Source organism: Plectropomus leopardus, chromosome 9 (genome assembly GCF_026936395.1).
Source record: "Plectropomus leopardus strain MGB_pleo_1.0 chromosome 9, ASM2693639v1, whole genome shotgun sequence".
Classification (NCBI taxonomy): Eukaryota; Metazoa; Chordata; class Actinopteri; order Perciformes; family Serranidae; genus Plectropomus; species Plectropomus leopardus.
The window spans coordinates 8,370,651-8,394,642 of NC_142184.1; the positions used below are offsets into that span (position 1 = coordinate 8,370,651).

Genomic DNA, 23,992 nt, shown 5'->3' on the forward strand with positions numbered 1-23,992 from the left:
ATAAATGGTTTATAACTGACCTTTAAAACAGCACATTTTTATGAAAAATCAAGGAAGCCAACATATAAAAGGTGCTTCATCAGAACACGGTACCAATATTTCTGAGCTTTCAAATGTGAATATGTTGGAGCGCCCGGTGCTCAGTGAATAGAGCAGGAGCCCCACGTACAGAGGTTGTGTCCTCGCCACAGCAGCCGCGGGTTTGATTCCGGCCTCGGCCCTTTGCTGCCTGTCGCCCCCCCCTCTTTGTTTTTCCCACTTTCATGCTTAAGCTTTCCTATCAGTTAAAGGCATACAAGCACCTAAAAATATCTTTAAAAAACGAATATGTCGTTACAGCCTCTCGTAGATTTAGCCTCTGCACTTTTATTTATACTAATGAATTTGGGGCAGTTCATCAACTGTTCTTATGGTATATTATTTAATGTCCAATAATTACTTAATTTCTCTTTTTCTAAATAATGCAAAGCATTTTGAATTGTCTCTGGTTTTTGAAATATAAATATTTGCTTGCCTTGCTCTCCCTCTATACATTATTCAATGGTAGCTGCAACAGTTAAGATTTAAATAATACAAAATGTAGTTTAGGTTTTTTAGTCAGTTTTTGAATATGATTAAGTTTCATTAGATATGTATCTATCTCTTCTTAGAGGCAACTTGTGATGGCAAACTGTAGTACCGTTTTAAGCGGGACTGAGCAGCTTCCCTGTTTAATTACAGTTATGAAAAGTGTTACAAGTGTTTTCTTAAAATTAGCTTTCAGTGTTTCATCAGCATTTTTTATACATACGACTGACTTAACGAGATAAAAACGCAGTGATGTGTAGGGCTGGGTCGCGTGTAAAAAAAAAAACCTTCTGGGTTGTAGCTGATGTGGTACCGGACCAATCCCATATTGAATTAAATCAAATAATGCTTTCAGTAATTGGCCGCGAGAAAAAACATAAAACCATACCATATCAGTCCCGTTTTTTTCTCTAGATCTTAGTACAAAAAGGATTAAATGCAGGCATCATCGGACTGGAGAAGTTTTGAGACTTCTTGGGTTATTTCAGCTGATACCTTTAAGGTATTGACTATCGATACCCAACCCTAGTCATGTGTGACCTTTTATCACCAGTCTTTATTCTAGGGGATTTATTGAGGTTATAGACATAAATCTGTTCTAAAAACCAGACCGAATCAACAGTATACTTTTTTTATTTAAAAAGGAAAACAACAAATGTAAATAAAAAAATACATGTTTTTGAGCTCAGCATAAGTATAGAAAAACAGGAAAACCTGGTGCAATGGCTGCACAGGTGCTGAGATTTAATCCCTTGCTAAAGCAGAACAAAAAAAAACTCAGCACACTGAAACCTGATTTGAAAAAAATATATATTTCTAATAAGGGTGCGTCCCTGCGGAGGACGTTTATACATTCTAAAGAAAAGTACAGCTGTCAGACTCAAGTACTGAACTTTGTCGAGTCACAAAGGTAAATTGAATGCTAGCAGCTCCGCTAATCTCTTCTTAGGACAAACCTGTTGATTCACAAATGCAGCATGCTAAAACTAACAAATAATCATACAAAACAATATTGCCAGCTCAGGGCCACGCCATGATACAACGGATCATCACTACAGTGTATTGTTTTCATCCCTGTGCTGGTGTTTGATATTTGGTTTGTTCAAAATCCCTGTTTCCCTGTTTGAAACTCAAGAGTTTGATAAAGGGTGACACGTTAAGTATTTGTATTGCTGGCGAAGAGAGTTGGGCGTTAGCTACTTTATGTCTCAGTAAGCTGGCATTCAGGTGTGTGTAAATTCACGTTATGTCACACATTCTCTCAGCATGAAAAGCACATCCATTGGCTAAAAAGATGTTCCCTAAAAACGTTAAAGGGACAGTTTGGATTTTTTAAGTGGGTTGTGCAGGGTAACTGTTCACAAAGAGTGTTTTGCATACAGTAGATGTCAGCACGCCCCCACTTTGGAGAAGCAGGCTGGAGTCCGACACAGAAACTAAGCAGTGTATGGCTGTGGATGGGTGTCTGCAACAAAATGTGCTCTAGCCACCTACAAAAATCAGTATCAGTTTATGTGTTTGCTAGACTGAGATAGTGTCACCGCTTTACCTTCTGTCAGGCAGCCTCTCCTGATTGGAAAACCGTTAGCAGCTTCAGTTTCCATCTATGCTCTTGTCAAAGCTGCCAGACTCCAATGACAAAAGCAGTCATTGCAGCACACTGAACACAGCAGCTGCTGGTCTACTGTTGCCTCAGTCAGTTAGTTTGTGTTATTGTGTGACTTCTGTGATTACGAACTAACCCTTTAAATACAAAAGTCACACAATAACACAAACTAACTAACGGATCTAGGCAGCAGTAGACCAGCAGCTCCTCTCTTCAGCGATGTTAAATCACTGTTTTTATCAATGGTCTGGCTGTGAAGAGAATAAAATAACAACTTCATTTTCCCATTAGAAATCACTGTCTGACATTAAGGTAAAGCAGTGAAAATATTCTAAATAGAGTGTGCATTTAACCCTTTGAAACCTGAGCAAATTGGCTTGATTTCTTCAAAAATGGGAAGAAGGCAATGAGCTATTTATGTGAATGAATGACTCAAAAATTAGCATCAAAAAAGAATAAAGAACAAACATGGAAATTATCTGAAAACGGTGCTTACAATAAATATATTATTTATCTATAATATATTTATTAATTAATAATTGTGAATGTAGTTTTTTAAAAATTCCAATTTCCAATTCTTGTCAAGTTGCTCGTTGCCTTTTTTCCATGTTTTTGAAAGAAATCAAAACAATTTGCTCAGAGTTTAGAGGTTTAAATACTTGAAGATAAAAGGCATCTGGACACAGCACAAGAAAACTAATGTCCAATCAAGGATTAAACTGATAATGATTTTTTTTTAGGTGGCTAAAATACATTTTGTTGCAGACCCCTCCACAGCAGTATCTTGCTTGGCTTCCCTGTCGGACTCCTGCCTGCTTCTCCAAACTGGGGGCGTGTCAACAGACATCTACTGTATGTAATAAACTGTGCATGGGTACGTACCTCACACAACCCCACTTAAAAAAGAAATCTACACTATCCCTTTAAAGCAAACACAAAAGTAAATTTGAGAATGCCAGGTGAATGGAGAATGAGACATGCCACCCTGTCTCTGCACCATTTTGTTTCCAAAGACATTTCTGTGTCACTGTGACGATAACATAAACTTCATTGATCCCACGTCGGGGAACCTCACTTAGCCCCCGCAGAGCCACCGGGGAGAGAGAACGCAGAGGGAATCAGTCACCAGACGGCAACTCAGTCTACAGCTCACATTGTTCTGTAAATGTTATATTAATAATTTCTCACTGAGTAGATTTAACTCGAGCATCAGTAGAAAACTCCACTAACTACCACTCGTGTAAATACACACTAACACACACACACATACTGTATGTACTCAACTAGCGTGCCTCCTGCAGCCCTACACAGGCCACCAGTGAGGACAGATAATTCAATGCCCATCCCAGCATGCATCTCTTATCTAGTGGGCATGGGGTTGTTTCCCTCTTACATACTTCACTTTACTATTGGGTTTAATATTGACCCATTACGTTATATAAAAGTGTCTCCCTTATCGGCATGTTTTCAAACAAGTCAAAAATCTGGCTCTGATTTCTGACCGTTTGTGAAACCAAAAGAAAGAGAAAATCCTAACACCTTCATAAAGGATGAAATGGAAGAACACATACGAGTGTCATTTGGTAAATAAGAGAGGAGACACGTGTAAAATGAGCTGACAGGGTGTTCAGCCTGGTTCACAGAACAAGGGAGCTAAAACAAAACCCTTTTCCTCGACAGACGTGTCGTCTGTGGAGTCTGTGTTTAGGCCGGGACACGCATTTGCGATGTGACACCTGAAAAACTGAGGCCCTGAGCATCCATGATGAATTATTCAAAGAACATTTGGGTGAGTTATGAAGACTGGCAGCCTGTTATTCCCAAAACTTCTTTGCACTGCATTTGTAAAATAAACGAGTGAACCTGAATCTGCTGAAGTCCAAATAATCCACTCACTCGCAGAGTAAACTCAGAGTCAAAGCAGGCTGTTTGGGCAGCCTTGTCCACTTTGCAACGTCAGTGGAGAGACAGAGGAACAAAAAGGAGGAGGAAGGATAGACATCAGTGGAAACAGGCTCGATAACAGACGTAAGCACTGAGAGCCAGGGCCGTGCACAGGCACACGTTGGTTAGTAGAGGGGACCAAGTCCCCGGCACAGGAGAGCTTTCATTTGGCTGCTGCGTCGGCTCTGGCACCTCCCCCGTCTCCTGCTGCTGCTGGGATACGGGCGGAGCTTTGGAGGAATGATCTCCGATTCCCATGTGGCCATCGAGCAGCTCAGCACCTTCAGCAGGAAGCTGGGGGGCAGCAATGTTCCTTCTACGCAGCTCAGACTCTTGTGAGGACCTGAGAGGAGTAAAGGATAGTTTTAATGCCCCCAAGCAATTTGGCTTACAGGGTTTTTGACATATTCATTTATTTGTGGGGACCTGCCACATCAACTTTTTCTGCCACATATTGAGTTTCTATTTATGGAGTTGTGCACCCAGCTCGCTCTCTATCTGTCTGTCTTAAATACATTTGGTGCGCCCGTAAAAAGTCCCTCTGAGCACCAAAGCACACTCTGGACGTTTGATTATTCAGACTACTGTTAGAATACCGTCGGGTCATTCAGAGCACCGCACTCTGGAAGCAGCTGATCGTACTCCGGGCACAACTGGAACAGCAAAGCACCCGGCTCAGTGAAAGCGAAATTTGACCGTTTGTTTGGACACAGAACTCTTTCTTAGCAGTTTTCATTTAGTGTATTGCGACAGATTGGATGCACGTCCACAATGACCTTTATCTATAGTTTTTCAACCTACACAGGATGAAACGTACTGCATTCCCATGAGAACCAAGCACCCCACATTCAGCGCTGAGTGCGACCACTACAGCAGAGAGTTTGCTGATTTGGCGAACCCCCCAACCGCTCAGTTACCGCCACAAAGAGAATCTAACTCTGCTGGAAACACTGATTTTATTTTATTTTATTAGATGGACATATTGGTTGGATTTTTCCTTGACCAACAGTCCTGGAGCCGGTTGCACCAGCTCCTCAGAGTTCAAACATAGCCTCATCATAGTTTATATAATTTAAAACTATATTAAAACTGGTTAAACCATAAAAACTACATCGTTTGTAGAGATTAATTGTTATTAAAATTTACGCCCAGTAAGTGTCAAGTATAAGAGCAGTGTAGCTAACTGACAGAGCTTAGCGTGCTAATAAAAGACATTCAGAAAAGATAATATAGAATATGGTCGACACGTCCACCCCAACACTTGAAAAGATACTATTTAAATCGTTTTAACTGACAAATCAATTAAAAAACATTTATGCAAACATTAGACTAACTGACCAAATGAAACCAGGAGGGTGAGTATTATCAAATGTTTTCTCCCTTCGTGCACATAGAAATAAAACTAATGCCTGGTATTCTTCATCAAGCTGTTTTACAAATAGCCGGTGCAGCCAAATCATTTTCCTTTTTAAATATTTTCAAGTAATTATAATAAACAAGCTGAAACCAGATCTTTCAAACAAATTACTTGGGTGATTACCCCAGACTGCGGGTCTCCATTTGTTGGATGATCTCATCATTTTCGGGAAAAAAGGATGGCTGAACTCTGCCATTGTGAGGGTCTCTGGGAGGAGGACGAGGAGGCGGAGGAGTGAACTCTGGGGGATCATCCTCCTCGTTTGAGAGCTCTTTCCACGACTCCTTTAGAAAACAGAAAATTCCCCGTGAGTATTTGCAAAATAACTACATTTTAAATAAAAACAAACTGTGAGTTTTGCAACAGGTCTTACAGCACACGGAGCCAAATCTGAAATGAATTGCGTGAAATGACTTGCCTGCAGAGATGTATCTCCTTTAATGTACTTGGCACCTTCAATGACAGCAAGGTAGGAGAAACGGAGTTGATCTGCTGTCTGAATCAAGCCCATTCGGTAGCGTCGCATCTCAAGCAGCACGTCACGAATGCGCACTGAAGACGGGTCCTTACGGATCGACATCTGCATAATCAAGCAAAAACATTCAGTATGTAAGCGTCTTGAATCTTAAACTTCTAAATATAACTGTAGACGGACAGTTAACGTCATGATTACTGAACAGCAGAGCTCGGTACAAACCAATAAGAGGCAGGTGTCCACAAGACAAAAGGTCCCAGAGCGTCCGATGCCGGCACTGCAATGCACCACCACCGGTCCCTGGTCCGAATTCAGGCAGCCCGACTCCCGCACTTTGAACAGGAAGTTAAGGAAAGAGGCGGGGGACTCTGGTACCCCAAAGTCAGGCCAGGTGGTGTAGTGAAAATGTAGAATCTCACGAGTCTCATGTGTCTGTAGAAGAAGATCAGACATGCAAAGACTATTAAAAGACCTCAGAAGAGACCAGGATTTAGAAATAACTTCAATCCTAATCTGAAACCATGTCAACGTTTAAATTAGAGCTTATATTGGGTCCAGTCTCTTCCACTGCTGGGGAGGAAAAAGCAGAAACTGCCAACCAGTTCGCCTTGCAGCTCCCCTTACTCTTTCTCATCTGCGCTCTCCCTCTCTTCCCCCGGGTCTCCCCTCTCGCTCTCCATCCTGTTTCTCTCTTTACCTCTCGATTCAGTCCATTAAAACTCCTGCCAAAGTGCCATTTGAACATGAGACAGTTTGCATCAGTTTCATTTATAAAAAAATCAAATAAATATACGTTAATTTGGCAAGAACCTGACCCGATTAAAGTGTGAGGGAACAGTGAGAAATTCCAGCCCAGCTAGGCCCGGACGGAGAATTAAAGCTCTAGTTTAAATCCAAAGAAAAAAACGATCTCCAGAGGAAAAGAAACGTACAGACAGATTCTCCAACTCCAGCTGACGGACTGTGTAGTAAGACTTGATGTCTTCTGAGACAAAGGTGAGCTTGAAATTGGTATCTTCAAAGATGACATCTCTCTCTTCTCTATGTGGCCAATATTGGGCACATTTAACCTAAAACCAAACAAAGGTGCACATTAAACACAACACAAAGAGAAAAGCGAAAAAAGTGAGGTTACTGACACTGTCACACATTGAGACGTTACACTGCGAGGAAAGGAGCCAGTGCTTACAGATCCTTTCTCTATGACTCGGTTCAGCATCACTACACCGCGGGTCCTCTGCTCCCACACCATCTCCCAAAAGTGTCCGCATGTATGTGGAAGGGGTCCCTGAAAAAGAAAGCGTCTTGTTAGAGAGGATTTTATTCTTAGTATAACTAAATAAGAACAGTGCATCTATTTAGAGATCTCTGTGAAGCATCTGATATTGTGAAAAAAGACGACTTTAGAAGAAACGGATGTGCTGAATCTTCTGGCTCAACAGTAAAATCTAAACTTCAGCTGTACTGGCAGCTCCCGTGGGGATCTCACTACTCTTACTGTCAAGCTGCCAAAATCCAGATGAGACACCAGAATAGCTGATTCAAAAAATGTTCATACACTATTCTGAGTCACTGACAGAAACAACAAGCTTCATGAGCAACAGCGAGTGATTTGTGGACTTTGTTATCCACCCTTTCCCCCTCTCAGGATACACACAGTAGAGGGCTCCCTAAAGACGCATTTTACCCAGATGGACATGGTTTTGCAGGACATTGCAGTGCATGCTTGTGCAAGCTCTGTGGCTATCTTAGCCCTTGAGTGCACGCTGAAACTGTGTGTGCTATCATGCGTGCATCTTTGTAAGAATGCAGAACAAAAATCTTGACTTGTTCTGGTTTGATAAAAATGTGGACTGAGTGGTAATGTTGAGTGGTTGTTGTCTTTTTTGCTTTTGTGTTGCATTTTTATTGTGAAGCACTTTGAGCTGCATCCCGTGTATAAAAAGTGTTAGCAGTAGTAGTATTAAATCTGTCTATTTATCTGTTTATATATGCATTTATTTTTTAGAAAAAAAACTCAAACTTCATCGTGAAGTCACAGCATAGCACCTCACCCCGACCAACTTCCTTGCTAATTCATAATAATAGTTCCCAAGTATAAATATTATGCAATAGCGCATAAATAACAGGTTTGAATCTGTGTGAGGGAGGATCATTACTGTCAGAGGAGTGTACTGAATCTTGTTTACCTGAGTGAGGATATAGTTCCTCTGAGCCTCTTCTGCTGTTATGAGGCTGGCGTTAATGTAGTCATTCGTACCCTGCTGCAGACATATTCTGCTGTGGTCAACTGAGGAGAAGAAGAAAAGAAGAATCGTGAAAATATGCCTGAGTGTTTTTAACATGTCACAACCCTCAGGGGACTAAAAATGTACTTCTCATGAGCGACACAGCTGCTGGGAACATACGACCAGTCTGTCTTCAAAGATAACACAGCTGGTAGCCTTTTAATACTGAAATAGATCAACTCTTCTTGATGCATCCACTGAAGGAACGTGTCCGTTAAAAAGTAAACAGCATGAGCAAGTTTCAGGTTACTGTTTGTCACATTTTCACATGCTTGATGACACATATACAGTAACTGCACTATTTGCATAACTTATTCAGTGTGAAAAAGAGGAAACCACATAGTTCAGCTGTTCGATTGTGACATTACAGGAAAAGAAAATAATAATTTATACAAAAACACTTTTCTACACTTATTAGTTGTTCTTGATCGAAAAGACACTTTTCAAGCAGTGTGTTTGCGAGGATGATGAACATATATAAAAACAAATAAATGTACTGATATGTTGCCTTTCTAAGACAATGTTTACAATGGGCTTTAACCCTTTGTAAACAAAAAAGTGGGCTTGATTTCTTTCAAAGGCCACAAGAAACTTAACAAGAAATGGTCTAATCCACTATATTCTGTAACATAATTTTAAATGTATATATTTAAAATAATTTGAAGCTTTTTTTTGGTCATGTTTCACTCATTTTTTTGCATTTTGCAGGACATTTCTTCCAAGTTGCTCATTATGTTTTTTGCCATGTTTTTGAAAGAAGTCAAACCCGTTTTCCCAGGGTTCACAGGTTTAAATGCATCTGAACGCAGCACAAGAAAACTGCTGTCCATCCAGGTGGTTTATAGAGTAAAATGTTTGATTAGTAAGTTCAAAATATTTCTTTTTTTTAAGTCAAACTTCACATGTGAAGACAGTCTACCGAGATATGAATCATGATGATTTCATGTATTTATAGATCAACTGTGATGTGTCTAAAGTGTGTCAGATAGTTTGGTTTAAGATAACTAAGACAAAATGGTTTGATCCATTTCCTACAGTTTCTTTTCTCTCTTGTTTCCATTTCAACTTTACTCTGTACGTTTTTTCATCGTTTGTCGTGTCGGAAAAACAGGTGCAAATTAGCTGTCGAGTTCACCCTGATGTTGTTAAATGTCTATAAATGGTTTTTTTTCCAGCCTCCTGCAGCTGCAACATGTGCTTTCACCATACAGACAACATTAACACGAGTACATTTGCTGTTCCTCAACAAAAGAGCAAAAGTTATTTAATGTGAAATCACATCCTTTCATACGTGCGCCCACGGCGATGCAGCGCTCTGCCCATTGTGTAATACTGACATTGTGTTATTTCTAATGACTGAGGTCAAACAGCAGTGAGCAGACGTGCTTGTATAACATTCAACTCATGATGCCGCAGCAGCTTTAAAGAATAAGTCATCTCAAGCTGATGTTTGAACATCAATAACCGATTACAGAGCAACTCACACGGGCTGACATCTCTGTAACGATTCCGATTCTTGTTTTCAGGTAATTTGGCAACCTTGCAAGGGAGTTCACATGACTGCTGGCGAATCTCCTGTGACAGAATACAAAAATGGGATTACATTAACATCACATTTACATGGCATTAAGGTCTGATGTAACATGAATGGTGCAGGTCGTGTCTTAGTGGCTTTTACACGCTTTAAAACAGAATCTAAACATTTACAGAGACTTTTGAAAGAGGGGTTGTTCTCCCCTTTATTTGATTCTGTAGAAAAATATCTCAGTCTGAAAACGTAATAATAACAGCTGATTCACACTGAGCTGTTCTTAATGAAAACATTCTGCAAGAAACTGTGGAAAAACCAACAAAAACAGTTTAATCTGAGGCAGTGGTGGAATATAACAGAGTATATTTACTCAAGTATTGTACTTAGGTAATTAGGTTTACTTGACTACTTCCATTTTACTACTTACACTTATTTGGAAGCCAACATTGTGCTTTTTACTCAGCTACAGTTGACAGCATCTACTTTGCAGATTCAGATTATTAAAATATGAGCCAACTAATATATTATGATAAAATTTGTGGATTAAGCTGCACAGCAGTACATAAAGCAGATGGAATCAGCTCCACCTTTACCAGCAGCAACATTAGTGATGCTTTCACATGATCGATTACTGATTATAATCCAGCGATTGATTCTGAATCAGCCATTCTGCAGAATAAGTTTTGGTAATTAGTACATTTACATTTTACAAGTACATTTTGATGCAAACACGTTTGTTCTTTTACTTAAATTAGATTTTGAGTGCAGGATTTAGGGACTATTAGGGAATTGTTCAGTTTTCACATTTCTGTTGGTCCTTGGAGATGTTTTATGGGACATTCGCTTCCTTCAAGGAAGAAAAACAAAAAATCTTAACTTCAAAATTGAAACATTTCATCAAAATCACTTCATACTACATCTTACTCAAAATTTGGCCAAAAATAAACCGTTTGCACAAGCTAACCAGCATGCACAACAAGACTGAAAACTGTTTTTTTCATTATTAGTAATTAATGAGACCAATAACCAATATGAATTTACATTAAAAATTAAAAATCTTTCTGTCAATATTTAAAATTTGGAATATAACAAACGCCAACAAAAAGCTTTGTTTAAATGCCTTTATCAAATGTTTAGTCAAAACTGAACTATTCACATCATATACAGCAAGTTACCAGCAAATTTTGTTATACTCAATTGAAAATTTAAATGAATAAATAAAAATGGCTCCCTTAGGTTTTAAAAAGTAAAAAATTCCTCCCATGCTGACACTTTGTTTGCTTTTTTTAATTGATTAATTTTATCGGCAATCATTACAATAAAGTACTGATACAGATAATCGTCAAAATGCAAAATATCAGTCTCAATAATCGGCCAGGCCGATAATTTCCTCATCTTTTAATAAAAATTAAAGAAAAAAAACAAGGTCACTTCCCCTTCCTCTAAGAAATAAACAACAGTCCCTTATTGTAGTATTTTTTACAATGTAGTACTGCTGCTGCAATATTTACGTCAAAACAAAAAGTGACACTAAACGTAAAATCTGTATATAATATAAATAATAATATAACAGTATATTGGTAGGAGGTGCTGCTTGTTGGAGACTCAGGCAGACGCATCAATCATCGCATTGATCCGACCAAACTAAACCGGCGGATAACCGCAGCAGATCGTAGCTCCGCCGCTGCAGACTCATCGTGCATTAAAGCTGCGATCTGGCCTAAAACCAGCAGCTTCACTATCAGTGCATTTCCACCTTGACTGCGCCGGAGAGCTCCTACCTGATAAATGGCGCTCCAACTCCCGTTTTCATCGATTTCCCGAAACTCGGCTTCCATCGCTGACAGTCCAGCTGCCACTCCTTCCTCTTCCTCCGCAGATACTGACCCCCGCAGCTCCCCGCCGATCCGATCGTTTTTACTCTACTGTCCCGCAATCGCCGACAACTGTCCCGCCGATATCCTGTAATTGTCAGCACGGCGGCATAGATTACCGTGTTACCTCTCTGCTCCGGTTAGCGGAAACACGCCGGTGACTCCTCCTACACGGTGTAGCCGCCGTCCTCCGGGGGCTAAAAAAGAGCGGAATGTGTTTTTAAAGAGATTATTATCTACCCCGGGTTCTCCGGGTGTGAATCTGGATTTTAGTATGTTTATCAGACCAGATTATGTAGCCTAATCTGTGTGAAATAGTCAGTTTACCTTTTCAACGGCCGCTGTAGAGACAGAGCAGCGAGGACGCGCGGAAGGCATCTTGTGTCTGGAACGTGACGCGTTCGGCTCCATGAGCGCGCACGTACACTCACGTAACGGTCTGTTTACGTACGACGCTGAAGTTAGCTTTCGATTCGTGGCTTCCAAATCCGATTCAGCAGTTAAGGGGGAGAGTTAAGGGGATTTAATTTGCGATGCTTGCCGACCGATTCTCGGCTGTTTGCATTTCATACTGCGGTGAAAGTATCATAGACGTTTTATGTAAAGCCTCAGCGTTGTTTGTGAAAATGCAAATAAGGGAGATTTTACTGCTTTTTTATTTTTTTTTTAAACATGTAGCCTACATCAGATTACACCAGGAACCTATTCACAAAGTTTCCTAGCACAAGGAGTTGCTCTTAGTGATGACAAAAAAGCAACCAATTTTTAGACTATTACACTTATTTGGAAAAACCCATTGATGTGATATGAATATGAATTATTTTTGTTTACTTACTTCTTTTTTTAAAAATATTTTTATCAATTCATGCATTGATATTATGATTTTTTATGTTCTGTGTAAAATGCCAATTATCTGTGCTCTGGTGTATGTTTGTGTTTTCGTTTGCCTGGCACATTTTGGACATATTTTTGTTAAATTAAGCTGTAAAAAAAAGAAGTTTTCTAAGAATTTCCTCATGAAGTTTAGACAGTGACCTGGCAAAGATAAAAGTTAGTCAAAAAGCATCTTAGTCCGTAAGAGTGCTTGTAAGGCGAAAAACTGTTAGGAGTAGAGAGGACTTCCAGCAGCTGAGGAGTTTCTTAAGCAGAGGAGAAAATGGAAAAAAGACAAAGAGGTCACTGAATGACAGTGAGTTAATGAAACACTACAGATCATCATGCAGGGATAATGTTTATGACTAATCTTATTAGAGATGCATTTACCTAACATCAGAAATAACAGAATCACAACACAATGATAACTGGAAACTGGAAAATATACAAAAGTGCAGCAGTGTAACCAAACAAAAAGTGCCTTCACAGTCTATTGTTTTGATGTAGTTAATTTCATTTCCATTGGATGTCCAAATCATGCAGGCTCACAAAAGGGTGTTTCTGTGAGAACCAATCACATCTGAAAAATTTATCATACCTACCAACATAGTCAACCACACTTCTCCAAGGAAACAGTGTCTGTCACTTCGTGTTCAGAGTTATTCTAAGATCTTTCCTAAATCACTCCAAATCTAGGACTCCTTGTTGGACGTTTTAGGCTATGTTAGGATCTCTCAAGAGTTTTCTCAGACTATTTCTGAATACGGCCCCAGGTCTCTATTTTAAACCACGTCATTTAAATAGGTCAAATCTGGACTAGATTATGTCAAAGAGGTTTTAGATTATTTAAAACACAATTTCAGGTTTGTGAAACCTTTATTGTATTTGTGAAAATGCAAAAAAGGAAAACATCACAAAAAAATCCAGTAATCTCCTTTTCTTTCTTTTTTTTGCATTTTCATAAGAAGAATGAAGGTTTTACAAATATTAAACTGTGTTTTACAGAACATTTAGCCTCTCTGAGATAATCTTGTTTGACCCATCTGAGTGGTTTTTGATCTGAAGTGGTCTAGATGTAAAAACACAGTATAATCTCCTCTCTATTTTTTGCATTTTCCCAGAATACACGTGTCACAAATTTGGAAGTGGGTGTCAGACCATGGAGGTGCAAAAAGCCGAGAATCGGTCGGTAAGCATTTCAAATTACATTCCCCTTAACTCTCCCCTTAACTCTCCCCTTAACTCTCCCCTTAACTTCTGAATCAGAAGACACCAATCTGAAGCTAACTTCAGCTCCGTTGTTTACGTCCAATCTGTGGAGTCTGTGCCGCTGTGACCTGCTGCAGTTCAGTCAACGAAATATTCTCGCTGGTTAAAACTCGCACCAGTGATGATATGAGATTATTTGGCATATTTTAAACACACATGTCTTCAAAGAGGCGGTTCGTAGTGTGACCTAACAGAGGTCACGATGGATTAGCGATAGTTGAGTGGCTTTTCTCCAGACAGTGTGACTGTCAGCAGGAACTGGGACAAGGGACTTTGGTGCTACTAACGTTAGCTAGCAGCGCAACTTAGCTAGACGTTTTGAATCAGCTTTACTGCTGCGACAGGTATTACACAAATTTTTGACAAGTTCTTCTGTGTGTGTCGCTTCATGTGTTGTCCTCCTCCAGTCTTCGGCTCACTTTATATGCCTGTTTGTTTTCCTGGTTGTTGTGTAGCGTTGGCGTTAGCCCTCAGCTGTCGTTGGCTGCTGCTTGCTAATGTGTAGCTATAGTTATTGCCTCCCAGTGGTGGAAAAAGTATTCAAATCTTTTAACGGTAAGTTGCATTAGCTAAACCACAATGCAAAATTACTCAGTAAAAAAAGTGAAAGTCCTGCTTGCAGTTTTTCACAAAATATATATTCAATTATTAGCACAAAATGCATAATTATTCATGTACCAAACTGTAAGGCAATGCAAGTCATTTATGTTTTGCATGAAAAAAATTGTTATCTGCTGACTAGAGCTATCACATAAGTGACAAAACTGAGTGTAAACTAGAACATTATCCTCTTTATTCACCTGCAAATCTCACCAAATGGGCCAGTTATAGAGAGAGGTCAGATTTTCTGATGGGGGGTTGAATGGGGCTCTGATCCAAAGTCATTATGTGACTTAAAGTCGATGTCAGTCGACAGACCCCCAGTTTGGACAAGCAGGCTGGAGTCCACATGAAAGCGGAGCAATCTACTGATGTGGATGGGGGACAGTGACAAAATGTATCTGAGCTTCCTAAAACTAAGAGAACTGGTCTCTCTGCCTCATTTGAAAGCTCTCATAAGTACAAGGTTAAATGAATCTGTTGGTACTTATCTTTGTTCATAACTGTTTTTAATATTTCCACATGTAACTGTCTATTCTGTAGTGTTTTTGGGGGGTTAGCGTAGTTTGTGACTTTTTCTTGTGCAGCTGTCTTGGATAGGGATCATTTATCGCAACAGGACTTACCTGGTTAAGTATGGGTTTAATAAATAAATTAATTCAAATTTTTAGAAAGTCCTATCCAAAAAAAAAAATCACTATCAGTTTTAGTGTACGCTATATTGAGATTATTCTTCACCACTTTACCTTAATGTCAGACAGCGATTTCCAGTGGAAAACTGAAGCCATTATGTTCCTCCCTTCAAAGCCAGACTCCATTGAGAAAAATGGTAATTTAACTTTGTGTTATTGTGTGACTTTGGCATTCAAAGAGTTAGTTCGGATTCCCCAAAGTCAAACAGAAACACAAACTAACTACCTCATCGAAACAGCAGCGGCACTATTGACTGTTTTTGTCAATAGTCTGATGGCTTTGACAAGAGCACAGAGGGGAACTGAAGCTGTTAGTGGCTTTTCTGTCAGAATGAGCAATCTGACCGAAAATTAAGTGCTGAGAATACTCTCAACATCGTGTACACTTAAACTGGTATTATTTTTTAGGTGGCTAAAATGTTGCTGACCCCTCCACAGCAGCACATTTCTTTGCTTCCATGTCAGACCTCAGCCTGCTTCTCCAAACTGAGGGCGTGCCGTCTAACATCGACTGTATGCAAAACACCAACGACGAGCCTCGTGCAACCCCACTTTAAAAAAATCGGACCTATTTTTTTAGGCACTAACACCTCGAAGCACTACTAAAGTACAATACTTGAAAACATTTTACATCTTTGTCTCTTTGGCTCTAACTTTTCACACATCAACTATAGATCACAAACACTCACAGAATAATAACACACAGTAAGTGCTGCATGAACAAATAATGCCATGAAGGATGTCTTTGAATAAGTGTCTCCTTCTGAAGGTCGTTCTCAACAAAGCTTATCCTGTTTCAGACTCCTGGAGTAGTTTGAGATCCTTGGGAGATTCTCAAGGCAACATGGCGCCCAAAGACATCATGACCAACTCCCACGCCAAATCCATCCTCAATGCCATGAACTCGCTACGCAAGAGCAACACGCTCTGTGATATCACGCTGAGGGTGGAGAACACAGATTTCCCAGCTCACCGGATTGTCCTGGCGGCCTGCAGTGATTACTTTTGTGCCATGTTCACCAGTGAGGTAACGCTGAAAACATTACAGTGCTCGGAAACACCTGAAACTGTAACTATTAAGCATATCACATAGGATTGTTTTTTTGGCAATATGATACATATGATGCAAAGGTTATGATTTAATGTATTGCAATACTGTAAGCAACTTTATGCATTATGATCTAATTTTGAGAGCTAGTGGTGTACCCTTCACAGGCCCGTGGTTTAAGTGTTTTCATTACTGATATGATTTTACATTTGAGTCAAAGTCTGAAGACAGATAACAGCTCTACTGTCCGGGGTTTAATTACAACAAAAAATGAAGCACTAAATCTCTACATGTAAATATCAATTAAAAATCTATTCAGTGTTTTTAGAAGCGATACAGTTCGGTATTGTGATTCTCATATATCGATATTTTCTCACACCCCTAATGTTACATACGGCTTTACAGAATGAAAAGGTTTCTATTATCAGGGACAAAGATGAAGAGATCTGAATATGACCTGTTGATATTTTACTCCTTTTTTGGCTTTTCTAAGAGTCTCTTAATCAAGTTAGTGAAGTAAATTAATTTTATTTATTTATGTAGCCCCAAATCACAAATCTGCCTCAAAGGCATTTACATTCTGTACAGCGTATGGCACACTCTGTCCTTAGACCCTCGGTTTGGACGAGGAAAAACTCCCCCGAAATAAACATATAATGGGGGAAAATTTAAGAAGAGCAAATGAGGAGGAAACCGTCCTCCACAACAGGTACATATGCAGTAGATGTCAAGTGCTCAGAAGAGACCAATATGTAAAATTACTGTATCAACAATGAGGTGAAAATTAAAGATGGATATATATGATAAGTGTGGCCGATCATACTCGTATCTTCTTTTCTTGACCAAAGTTAGCAGAGCTTTGGTCTTCCTTCTTTAACACATTAAGTAAAGTCCTTACTGTCGCTCCTGACTGCAGCCCCTCTGATGGCTGTATTTGGGGTACCCTCTGCACCGGTCAGTCTGTCTAAGAAACACTCAGAAGTTGTTGCTTTTGCCTCACTCATTGCCTGTAGACGTGTTCTGTTAGACTGGAAAAGACCCGGTCCTCCCTCCGCCACACTCTTGTTGTCTGATCTAATGTCCTTTTTATCATTAGAAAAGATGAAATATTCCCTGAGAGGCTCATCTGCCAGTTTCTACAAAAGATGGCAGCCAATCATTTCCCATGTAAATACTCTTACCTCTCTGGACCCCACCTGATTCTCATTGCATCTCATTTCTTTGTGTAAGCATCTTGACTGTCTCTCTTATGGCATTTTTCTCTGTTTTTTTCTTCCTTTTTCTTCCTTTTTCTCAATTATTATTATTAATATTAATTTATTATTATTATTATTATTATTATTATTATTATTATTATTATTATTATTATTAATAACATTCACCTTTTATTATTGTTATTAATATTAATAATAGTTTCTGTTATTTTTGCTTTAAATATGTACAGTGGTTTGAAATTTTAGGGCGTGGTGTTAATATAAGGTGGCGTTTTGTCGTTCTACCACACCACAGAGAGGGTTGGGAGGGAGGAAAAAAATGGAATATATATTTATACTGTTATACTATTATATTTATATACTGCTGGTTCCTAATAAATAAAATTAAAACACTCAGTAAACCAATTTTATGTTAAAACAAAAACAGATGGATAGTAAATGTGTGTGTATGAAGAATAAGACAGTGTTTAACTTTACTAAATAAGACATGACTGACACGGCGATTATAGGAATTGCTACTGGATAATACTCGGTGCTTCGAACTAATCCCTTGGTAATACGTTTCTTGTCATTGCATCTCATGTTGTCTGTTTTTGTTGTTGTTTTTGTGGTTCTGCAGCTCGCAGAGAAGGGGAAATCTTTTGTCGACATCCAGGGGCTCACTGCAGCGACGATGGAGATCCTGTTGGACTTTGTGTACACAGAGACGGTGCTGGTCACAGTGGAGAACGTACAGGAGCTGCTCCCCGCGGCGTGCTTACTGCAGCTCAAAGGTGAGCTCAGGAGTGTCCACGTACTTTGATTTATGAAGCGTGTGCTTAGTCAGCTGATAGCTCTGTGAGTGTTATCTGAGGTATCTGCTGGTCTTTTGAAGTGTGCTGTTAAACAGTCTCACACTGAATTTACAAAAGTCTCAAATATTTCTTCCTGTGAACTCCAGACAGTTAATGTTAGTTATTAAATGTGTGATTTCGGGATTTTGGGAGCCATTTTAAACTTAAAAGTAAAAGTGGGATTGTTGTGACAGTAGATTGTTGTGAAGGAGGCTGTTCAGTCCTTTTTTTCAGTTTCAGTCAACACCATCAGACCTGCAGTAAACGCTACCGCTAGTTACTGTACACAGGAAGCGTGCTGTCAAATGGCAAATTTATTTTAATTTATTTTTAATTATTTTTATTTTTTTTAATGAATTAGTTTTAATTTGATTTTAATTAATTTTTATTATTTTATTGTTTTTTTAAAAAAAAATGAATTAATCAATTTAAACTGGTTAATCCATTCAACCGATTCATTTCAAGTCACATCAATAAAAGTAATAATTTAATCAGGAATTATTCTTAAATACTGCTGAATATTACTAAAATTGTGATGTATATTTATTTATTTTTAATCCTTTGCACTTTTGTTGCATCAAACTTTTAAATTTTGGCCGGTATGAATTATCACATTTCATTAAATGTGGTATTAAAAAGGTCATAAAAAGTTTTAAATTGAACTCAGTGAACTATACAGAAACTCTGACGCATGGCAACAATTTGTAAAATAGTTTGCATCAGCATTTTTCAAATTTAGAGTTGTCGAGTAGCAGGAAAGTGGTGTCTATAAGAATTTGGCTGAATTTGGATGATTCATGTGTGCAAATTGATACAAATGCATCTTTGTTTCCCTCAGGGGTGAAAAGAGCATGCTGCGATTTTTTGGAGAGTCAGCTCGATCCCTCCAACTGTCTGGGTATTCGTGACTTTGCCGAAACTCACAACTGCCTGGACCTGATGCAGGCCGCCGAGCTCTTCTCCCAGAAGCATTTCAGCGAGGTGGTTCAGCACGAGGAGTTCATGCTGCTCAGCCAGACAGAAGTCGAGAAACTCATAAAATGTGATGAAATCCAGGTAAGAAAAGTGAAGTTTGGTCAGTTACTGTTTGATCTGTAGTCGCTGAATATCATAAATGGATAACTTAGTATGTCATTAGAAATACCTGAAACCATAATGACACATCTGCTCACAATACATGTGACGGTTTCTGTGAATCCTTAAACAGTCTTAAAGACATTAAATTGTTGAATGTAAAAAAAAAGGCCTTAAATGGTATTAAAATGTCTTAAATCAACCTTTCAAAAGTCAAAAACATGCTGAGGCAAGTAAGATTTTATGAGTTTTTTCTTTTCTGATGTTGCAATTTGTGGGACATTTTTTGTGAAGTTGCTCATAAAACTTGGCACGATGGGAATTAAGTGAAATCCTACATGCAGAGTAAGATAGGCAATTTTTCCAGAAAAACTGCCAACGTTCACCAGGTGTTTCACTGTTCTGTTACACCTTTGTCACGAGATAAAAAGTCGTGTTTTACGTCACAAAAAACTTGTCCCTATCTCTAAATTATTTATGTTTTTTCACGTTTTTTCCCTCCATCTTTGGCTAATGTAACACCGTTGTTGCATTTAAGTTGCATTTAAAAAGTTGCATTTCGAATTTGCTTCCAGCTGCAGGAGCCCTGTCTGCGGATACACCTGCAGTACTGTAATGGTTTGAATTAGTGTTAAGGTGCCTGAAAAGCAGCTTGACTAAAATAGTATAGTGTCACCTGACTTTCACAACTTTCTTATGGAGTGTGAAAACAGAAAAACAAGCTCCAGCCTGCTGTAATCTCCGTCAGTAACACCCACCACCCCTTAATTCCACTCAGTTTTGCGGATTTTTCTGACAATTAAATTGCAGAGAAGAAAACCTGATTTAAGTTTGCTCAGGAAATTCCTGTTCTGAACCGCAAACACCCTGCTTTGTGAAAACAGTCATTATCACAAAATGATTTATACATCATCAAATCCTTCAAATGCTCCTTCCTGTCATTTTTGTTGTTTTTAAAATAAAACTAGACCATACATGTAAATTACAGTCACGCATAATTTGCCCTCAGTGAAACTATGTGTCATCACTTTCACGTTCAGGAATTTATGACGCGTTTCACCGTCAGCAGACCGCGTTGTTGTGCATTGTCTTTTGCAATTACACGTCCGTTAATGGTAACAGTTAAAGATGGATGGCTCAATCAGACTGATGAAAATTTTACTGCAGTTGTCAGCTAATTGTTTAATAAAATGTGGATTTAAGAGCTGTAATTCTTAGCTGTGTGCTGTGTGTGTGTAGGTGGACTCAGAGGAGCCTGTATTTGAAGCCGTGTTAAACTGGGTCAAACACAACCGCAAAGAGCGAGAGCCGTACCTGCCAGACATGCTCGAGTTTGTCCGCCTGCCGCTCCTGACCCCCCGCTACATTACAGATGTCATTGATGCCGAGGTGAGCCAGACGACTCGCAGCAGGTTGTTCTGAAATCACACGCCACGGTTGGATTGTGTGTTGAAGTATTTATCACAGCTTCCACCATAATTAAGCACGTTTTGACACGTTTCAGCCCCTCATTCGGTGTAGCCTGCCCTGTCGAGACCTCGTCGACGAAGCCAAGAAATTCCACTTAAGACCGGAGCTGCGGAGTGAGATGCAGGGCCCACGCACACAAGCAAGATTAGGTGGGAATTTGTTTATTCAATAGCAATTTAGCTATAATCTTGTTTCTTTTATTCTAACTTTGTAATCCCAGCGAGTCTACAGGTCCTGAAAAGTCTAAAAATAAATGTAATTTATTAAATAGTCTCAAATTTGAATTTGTGAGGTCTTCGTCGCCACAAGAATTTTATATTAATTACTGTATCCTGTTTTAACAATCCATCCTAAAGATAAAATATTTAACTTTTATGTATTAAAATGTCTAAAAACGATTAGACAAATGTGATACATATCTTTTGAGATATTTACTTACATTATCCCAAACATTTGTAACACATTTCAAACCCAGAGGAATCTGTAATCTTAATTAAGGACACGGTTCATTTTGTCACTGTCGCCTGCAAGAAGCTGTCATGAATGTGCATTTTATCCTGTTTTATGCCACATCTATATGATACACTTTTTAGATCTTTGTCATTTTTAACTTTGTATTTTAATTGTTTGAAGGATTTTAGTTATTGGATTTCTGGATCTTGAGTTTTCAGAGAAATAAGCCGAGCGAACGTTCAGCTCAGCCCTCTGCAGTGAGCTCAACCACATTGTAGAAACACTGATTTGTGATGTAAAATCGCTTTATTCAGTGTTTTTACTGAATTAAATCACAGGTTCTGTTTGCAAAAACCTCCTGAGTTATCTAAGAAAAAATGTGAGCAAATATCAGCAGGTGCTGCACTAGCGGCCTCTGCACGACGAGCCGACCAGTGAGAAACGCCGGTTTGCTTTATTCAGTGTTTTGACCAGATTTAGTCACGTTTTTTTTTTTTGTTTTGGAGAGACTGGCTGTAATTACGGCATTGCTTTGTCTTCTGTTTTTGTTTTGATTGAGAGACCCCTAGGTGACAGAAAATTACATATTATACGTTTAATTTCTTTCTGTCAAAATGAGTCAAGCTCTTCTACATTTAAGACCACTTTTCAGTAGTTCCTCATTTTTAAACCTTCTACTGAACCCAGTTCTTTCCTTTTATTTTATACGTCCACTTACCTGTATGTAAAATGTAGAGACTCACCTAATAACCGTATAACCACATAAAACGTACCTCTGCACAGGCTACATATACACTGCTTACCTCTACACCTGCCTGCAATTATCGAACAAGAAAAGAAGATTCGTCCAAAGATTAAATCTTAAATTTGGTTGAAAATTATATTGAAAAGTGGTTAAAAAACATTAAATGTAAATGTCTGATGACTGAAGACGCCTTAAATTCACTCTGATAGTAAAATTGATTTCTGGGTTTTTTTCAGGTGCCAAAGAAGTGCTGTTGGTTATTGGCGGGTTTGGCAGCCAACAATCACCGATAGACATAGTTGAGAAATATGATCCGAAAACACAAGAGTGGAGCTTCCTTCCTGTGAGTATTGAGTCTTTAAAAGGTTGTGTTGTTTTTTTATCTCATTGGATTTGACTCATGCAGACAGATGTGTTTCTAACAGAACATTGCACGGAAAAGGCGTTACGTCGCCACAGTGTCGCTCCACGATCGAGTTTACGTAATCGGAGGCTACGACGGTCGGTCGAGGCTCAGCTCTGTGGAGTGTCTGGACTACACAGCAGACGAGGACGGGGTTTGGTACACTGTCGCCACCATGAATGTGCGTCGTGGCCTCGCTGGAGCCACGACACTCGGAGGTGAGCGTGACTTCACTGCTGAATCTGTGAAACCTGTCGTCTCTCTCAGAAAGATATACAGCACGTAATTCCTTCTGATTTGGCTCTCCACAGACATGATCTATGTGGCCGGTGGCTTCGATGGCAGCCGGCGTCACACCAGCATGGAGCGATACGACCCCAACATTGACCAGTGGAGCATGCTGGGAGATATGCAGACAGCTAGAGAAGGAGCTGGTCTGGTGGTGGCCAGCGGACTCATCTACTGTCTCGGTATAATCTTTGATGAGTTTGACGCACACGGTGGTACAGTATTCAGGCTATAACTAATGATGATTTTTATTTTGCTGATAATTTTCTCACCTTATCTGTTGATCATTTTGTTATTAAAATGCGTGCCGTGTTTAAATTGCCTTTTCTTTTTGACTATCAGTCCTTAAGACATTCAGTTTTCCATCATCGGGAGAAAAAAAAGCAGCAAATTCAAGCATTTGAGGAGCTGGAACCAGCAAATGTTTGTATTTTTGCTTCAAAAAAATAACTGAAATTATACATTTTTGAATTAGTTGGCAAGTAATTTTCTCACCTTCACTAACTGATTACTGTTTGGGCACAAATAAAAGGTTAACACCTGTTTTGGAAAAATATACAACACTTTCACATGAGTGCTGTTGGAAAAGTTTCCCTGAGGTAATATTTCTCCAAAGAGAAGCCAGTTTTCACCTCGAAGCTTTTTCAAAAAAAAACAAAACAGAAAAATTAAACAGGAAATAATTCCATTAAAGCACCATGAATCCCACATCTGTGTATCTTGTCCATGAGTCACAAACACACACTTCCCCCTCCTCTCGACTCGTCGAGGCGGTTGAATTTATTTCTCCAGATGTAAGCGTTTGTCAAGACTTCTTGTCTCTCTGAGCTTTGGTCCCTCGTGGTATTTCTTGGCTGTTTGATTGATGATTCAGACGTTTCTGTTGTGACGTTTATACACGACTCATTTTCACTTTATGGGTTTGTTTCCTCTGTGGCACGACCACCAACAAAGGACTTGGAGGTTTTGATAGTTGACTAACTGTCGAAGACTCGGAATCTAACAGACTTGAAGACACTCGTTAACCCAGAAATATGAGGGCTGAAAACAACCCATAATGCAACACTCTCTGCAAGACCTGGAGTTAGACCAAGACGTTCAAAAACAACATCTGATGTTGTGAATATGTCTCTAGAATAATACAATCCCACTAATTTAAATGCAATGCAAATGTGGTTTGTTGTTTTCAGGCCAATAGGGTAACTGATTAACCATTTCAGCTCCTAACAGCTGAGAAAGTGGGAAAGTTTTGTATTTTTGTTCGAAAAATTACTCAGAAAATATTCGCCAGGGTGCAAAATTAAGTATTTTGTCAGCTGGCCAAAGGG

General features: G+C 39.2%; 2 protein-coding genes across 5 annotated transcripts in view; one reads left to right on the forward strand and one right to left on the reverse strand.

Annotated features, from left to right (window-relative positions):
• Positions 1–23,992, forward strand: part of klhl12 (kelch-like family member 12) — a 46,947-nt gene that overhangs the window by 20,370 nt on the left and 2,585 nt on the right. Inside the window, exons 1-10 of one of the 4 annotated variants that reach the window (XM_042492254.2) lie at positions 13,867–14,188; positions 14,300–14,399; positions 15,937–16,163; positions 18,018–18,171; positions 19,070–19,287; positions 20,545–20,694; positions 20,810–20,924; positions 22,210–22,316; positions 22,399–22,594; positions 22,688–22,846. In XM_042492254.2, the coding sequence (XP_042348188.1) occupies positions 14,342–14,399; positions 15,937–16,163; positions 18,018–18,171; positions 19,070–19,287; positions 20,545–20,694; positions 20,810–20,924; positions 22,210–22,316; positions 22,399–22,594; positions 22,688–22,846 (1,384 nt within the window). In that variant the 5' untranslated portion in view covers positions 13,867–14,188; positions 14,300–14,341. Of the gene's footprint in view, positions 1–13,696; positions 13,765–13,866; positions 14,189–14,299; positions 14,400–15,936; positions 16,164–18,017; positions 18,172–19,069; positions 19,288–20,544; positions 20,695–20,809; positions 20,925–22,209; positions 22,317–22,398; positions 22,595–22,687; positions 22,847–23,992 lie in introns of those variants that run through there. The other 3 variants (XM_042492256.2, XM_042492255.2, XM_088081867.1) reach the window with 3 other exon arrangements.
• Positions 1,185–12,145, reverse strand: ptpn1 (protein tyrosine phosphatase non-receptor type 1). The gene is made up of 10 exons (XM_042492259.2): positions 12,030–12,145; positions 11,610–11,899; positions 9,782–9,872; positions 8,199–8,299; positions 7,199–7,297; positions 6,942–7,079; positions 6,232–6,441; positions 5,953–6,114; positions 5,658–5,818; positions 1,185–4,460 (listed from the first exon to the last, which is right to left on the reverse strand). The coding sequence occupies exons 2-10, from the start codon at positions 11,664–11,666 to the stop codon at positions 4,175–4,177; spliced, it is 1,305 nt and encodes a 434-aa protein (XP_042348193.1). The 5' UTR covers positions 11,667–11,899; positions 12,030–12,145; the 3' UTR covers positions 1,185–4,174.

Coding starts and splice junctions, on each gene's coding strand:
- ptpn1 (XM_042492259.2), bottom strand. CDS start 11,666: ATGGAAGCCGAGTTTCGGGAAATCGATGAAAACGGGAGTTGGAGCGCC. Junction 9,873..11,609: donor GTTGGAGCGCCATTTATCAG/GTAGGAGCTCTC, acceptor ATTCTGTCACAG/GAGATTCGCCAGCAGTCATG. Junction 5,819..5,952: donor AAGGAGATACATCTCTGCAG/GCAAGTCATTTC, acceptor TGTTTTCTAAAG/GAGTCGTGGAAAGAGCTCTC.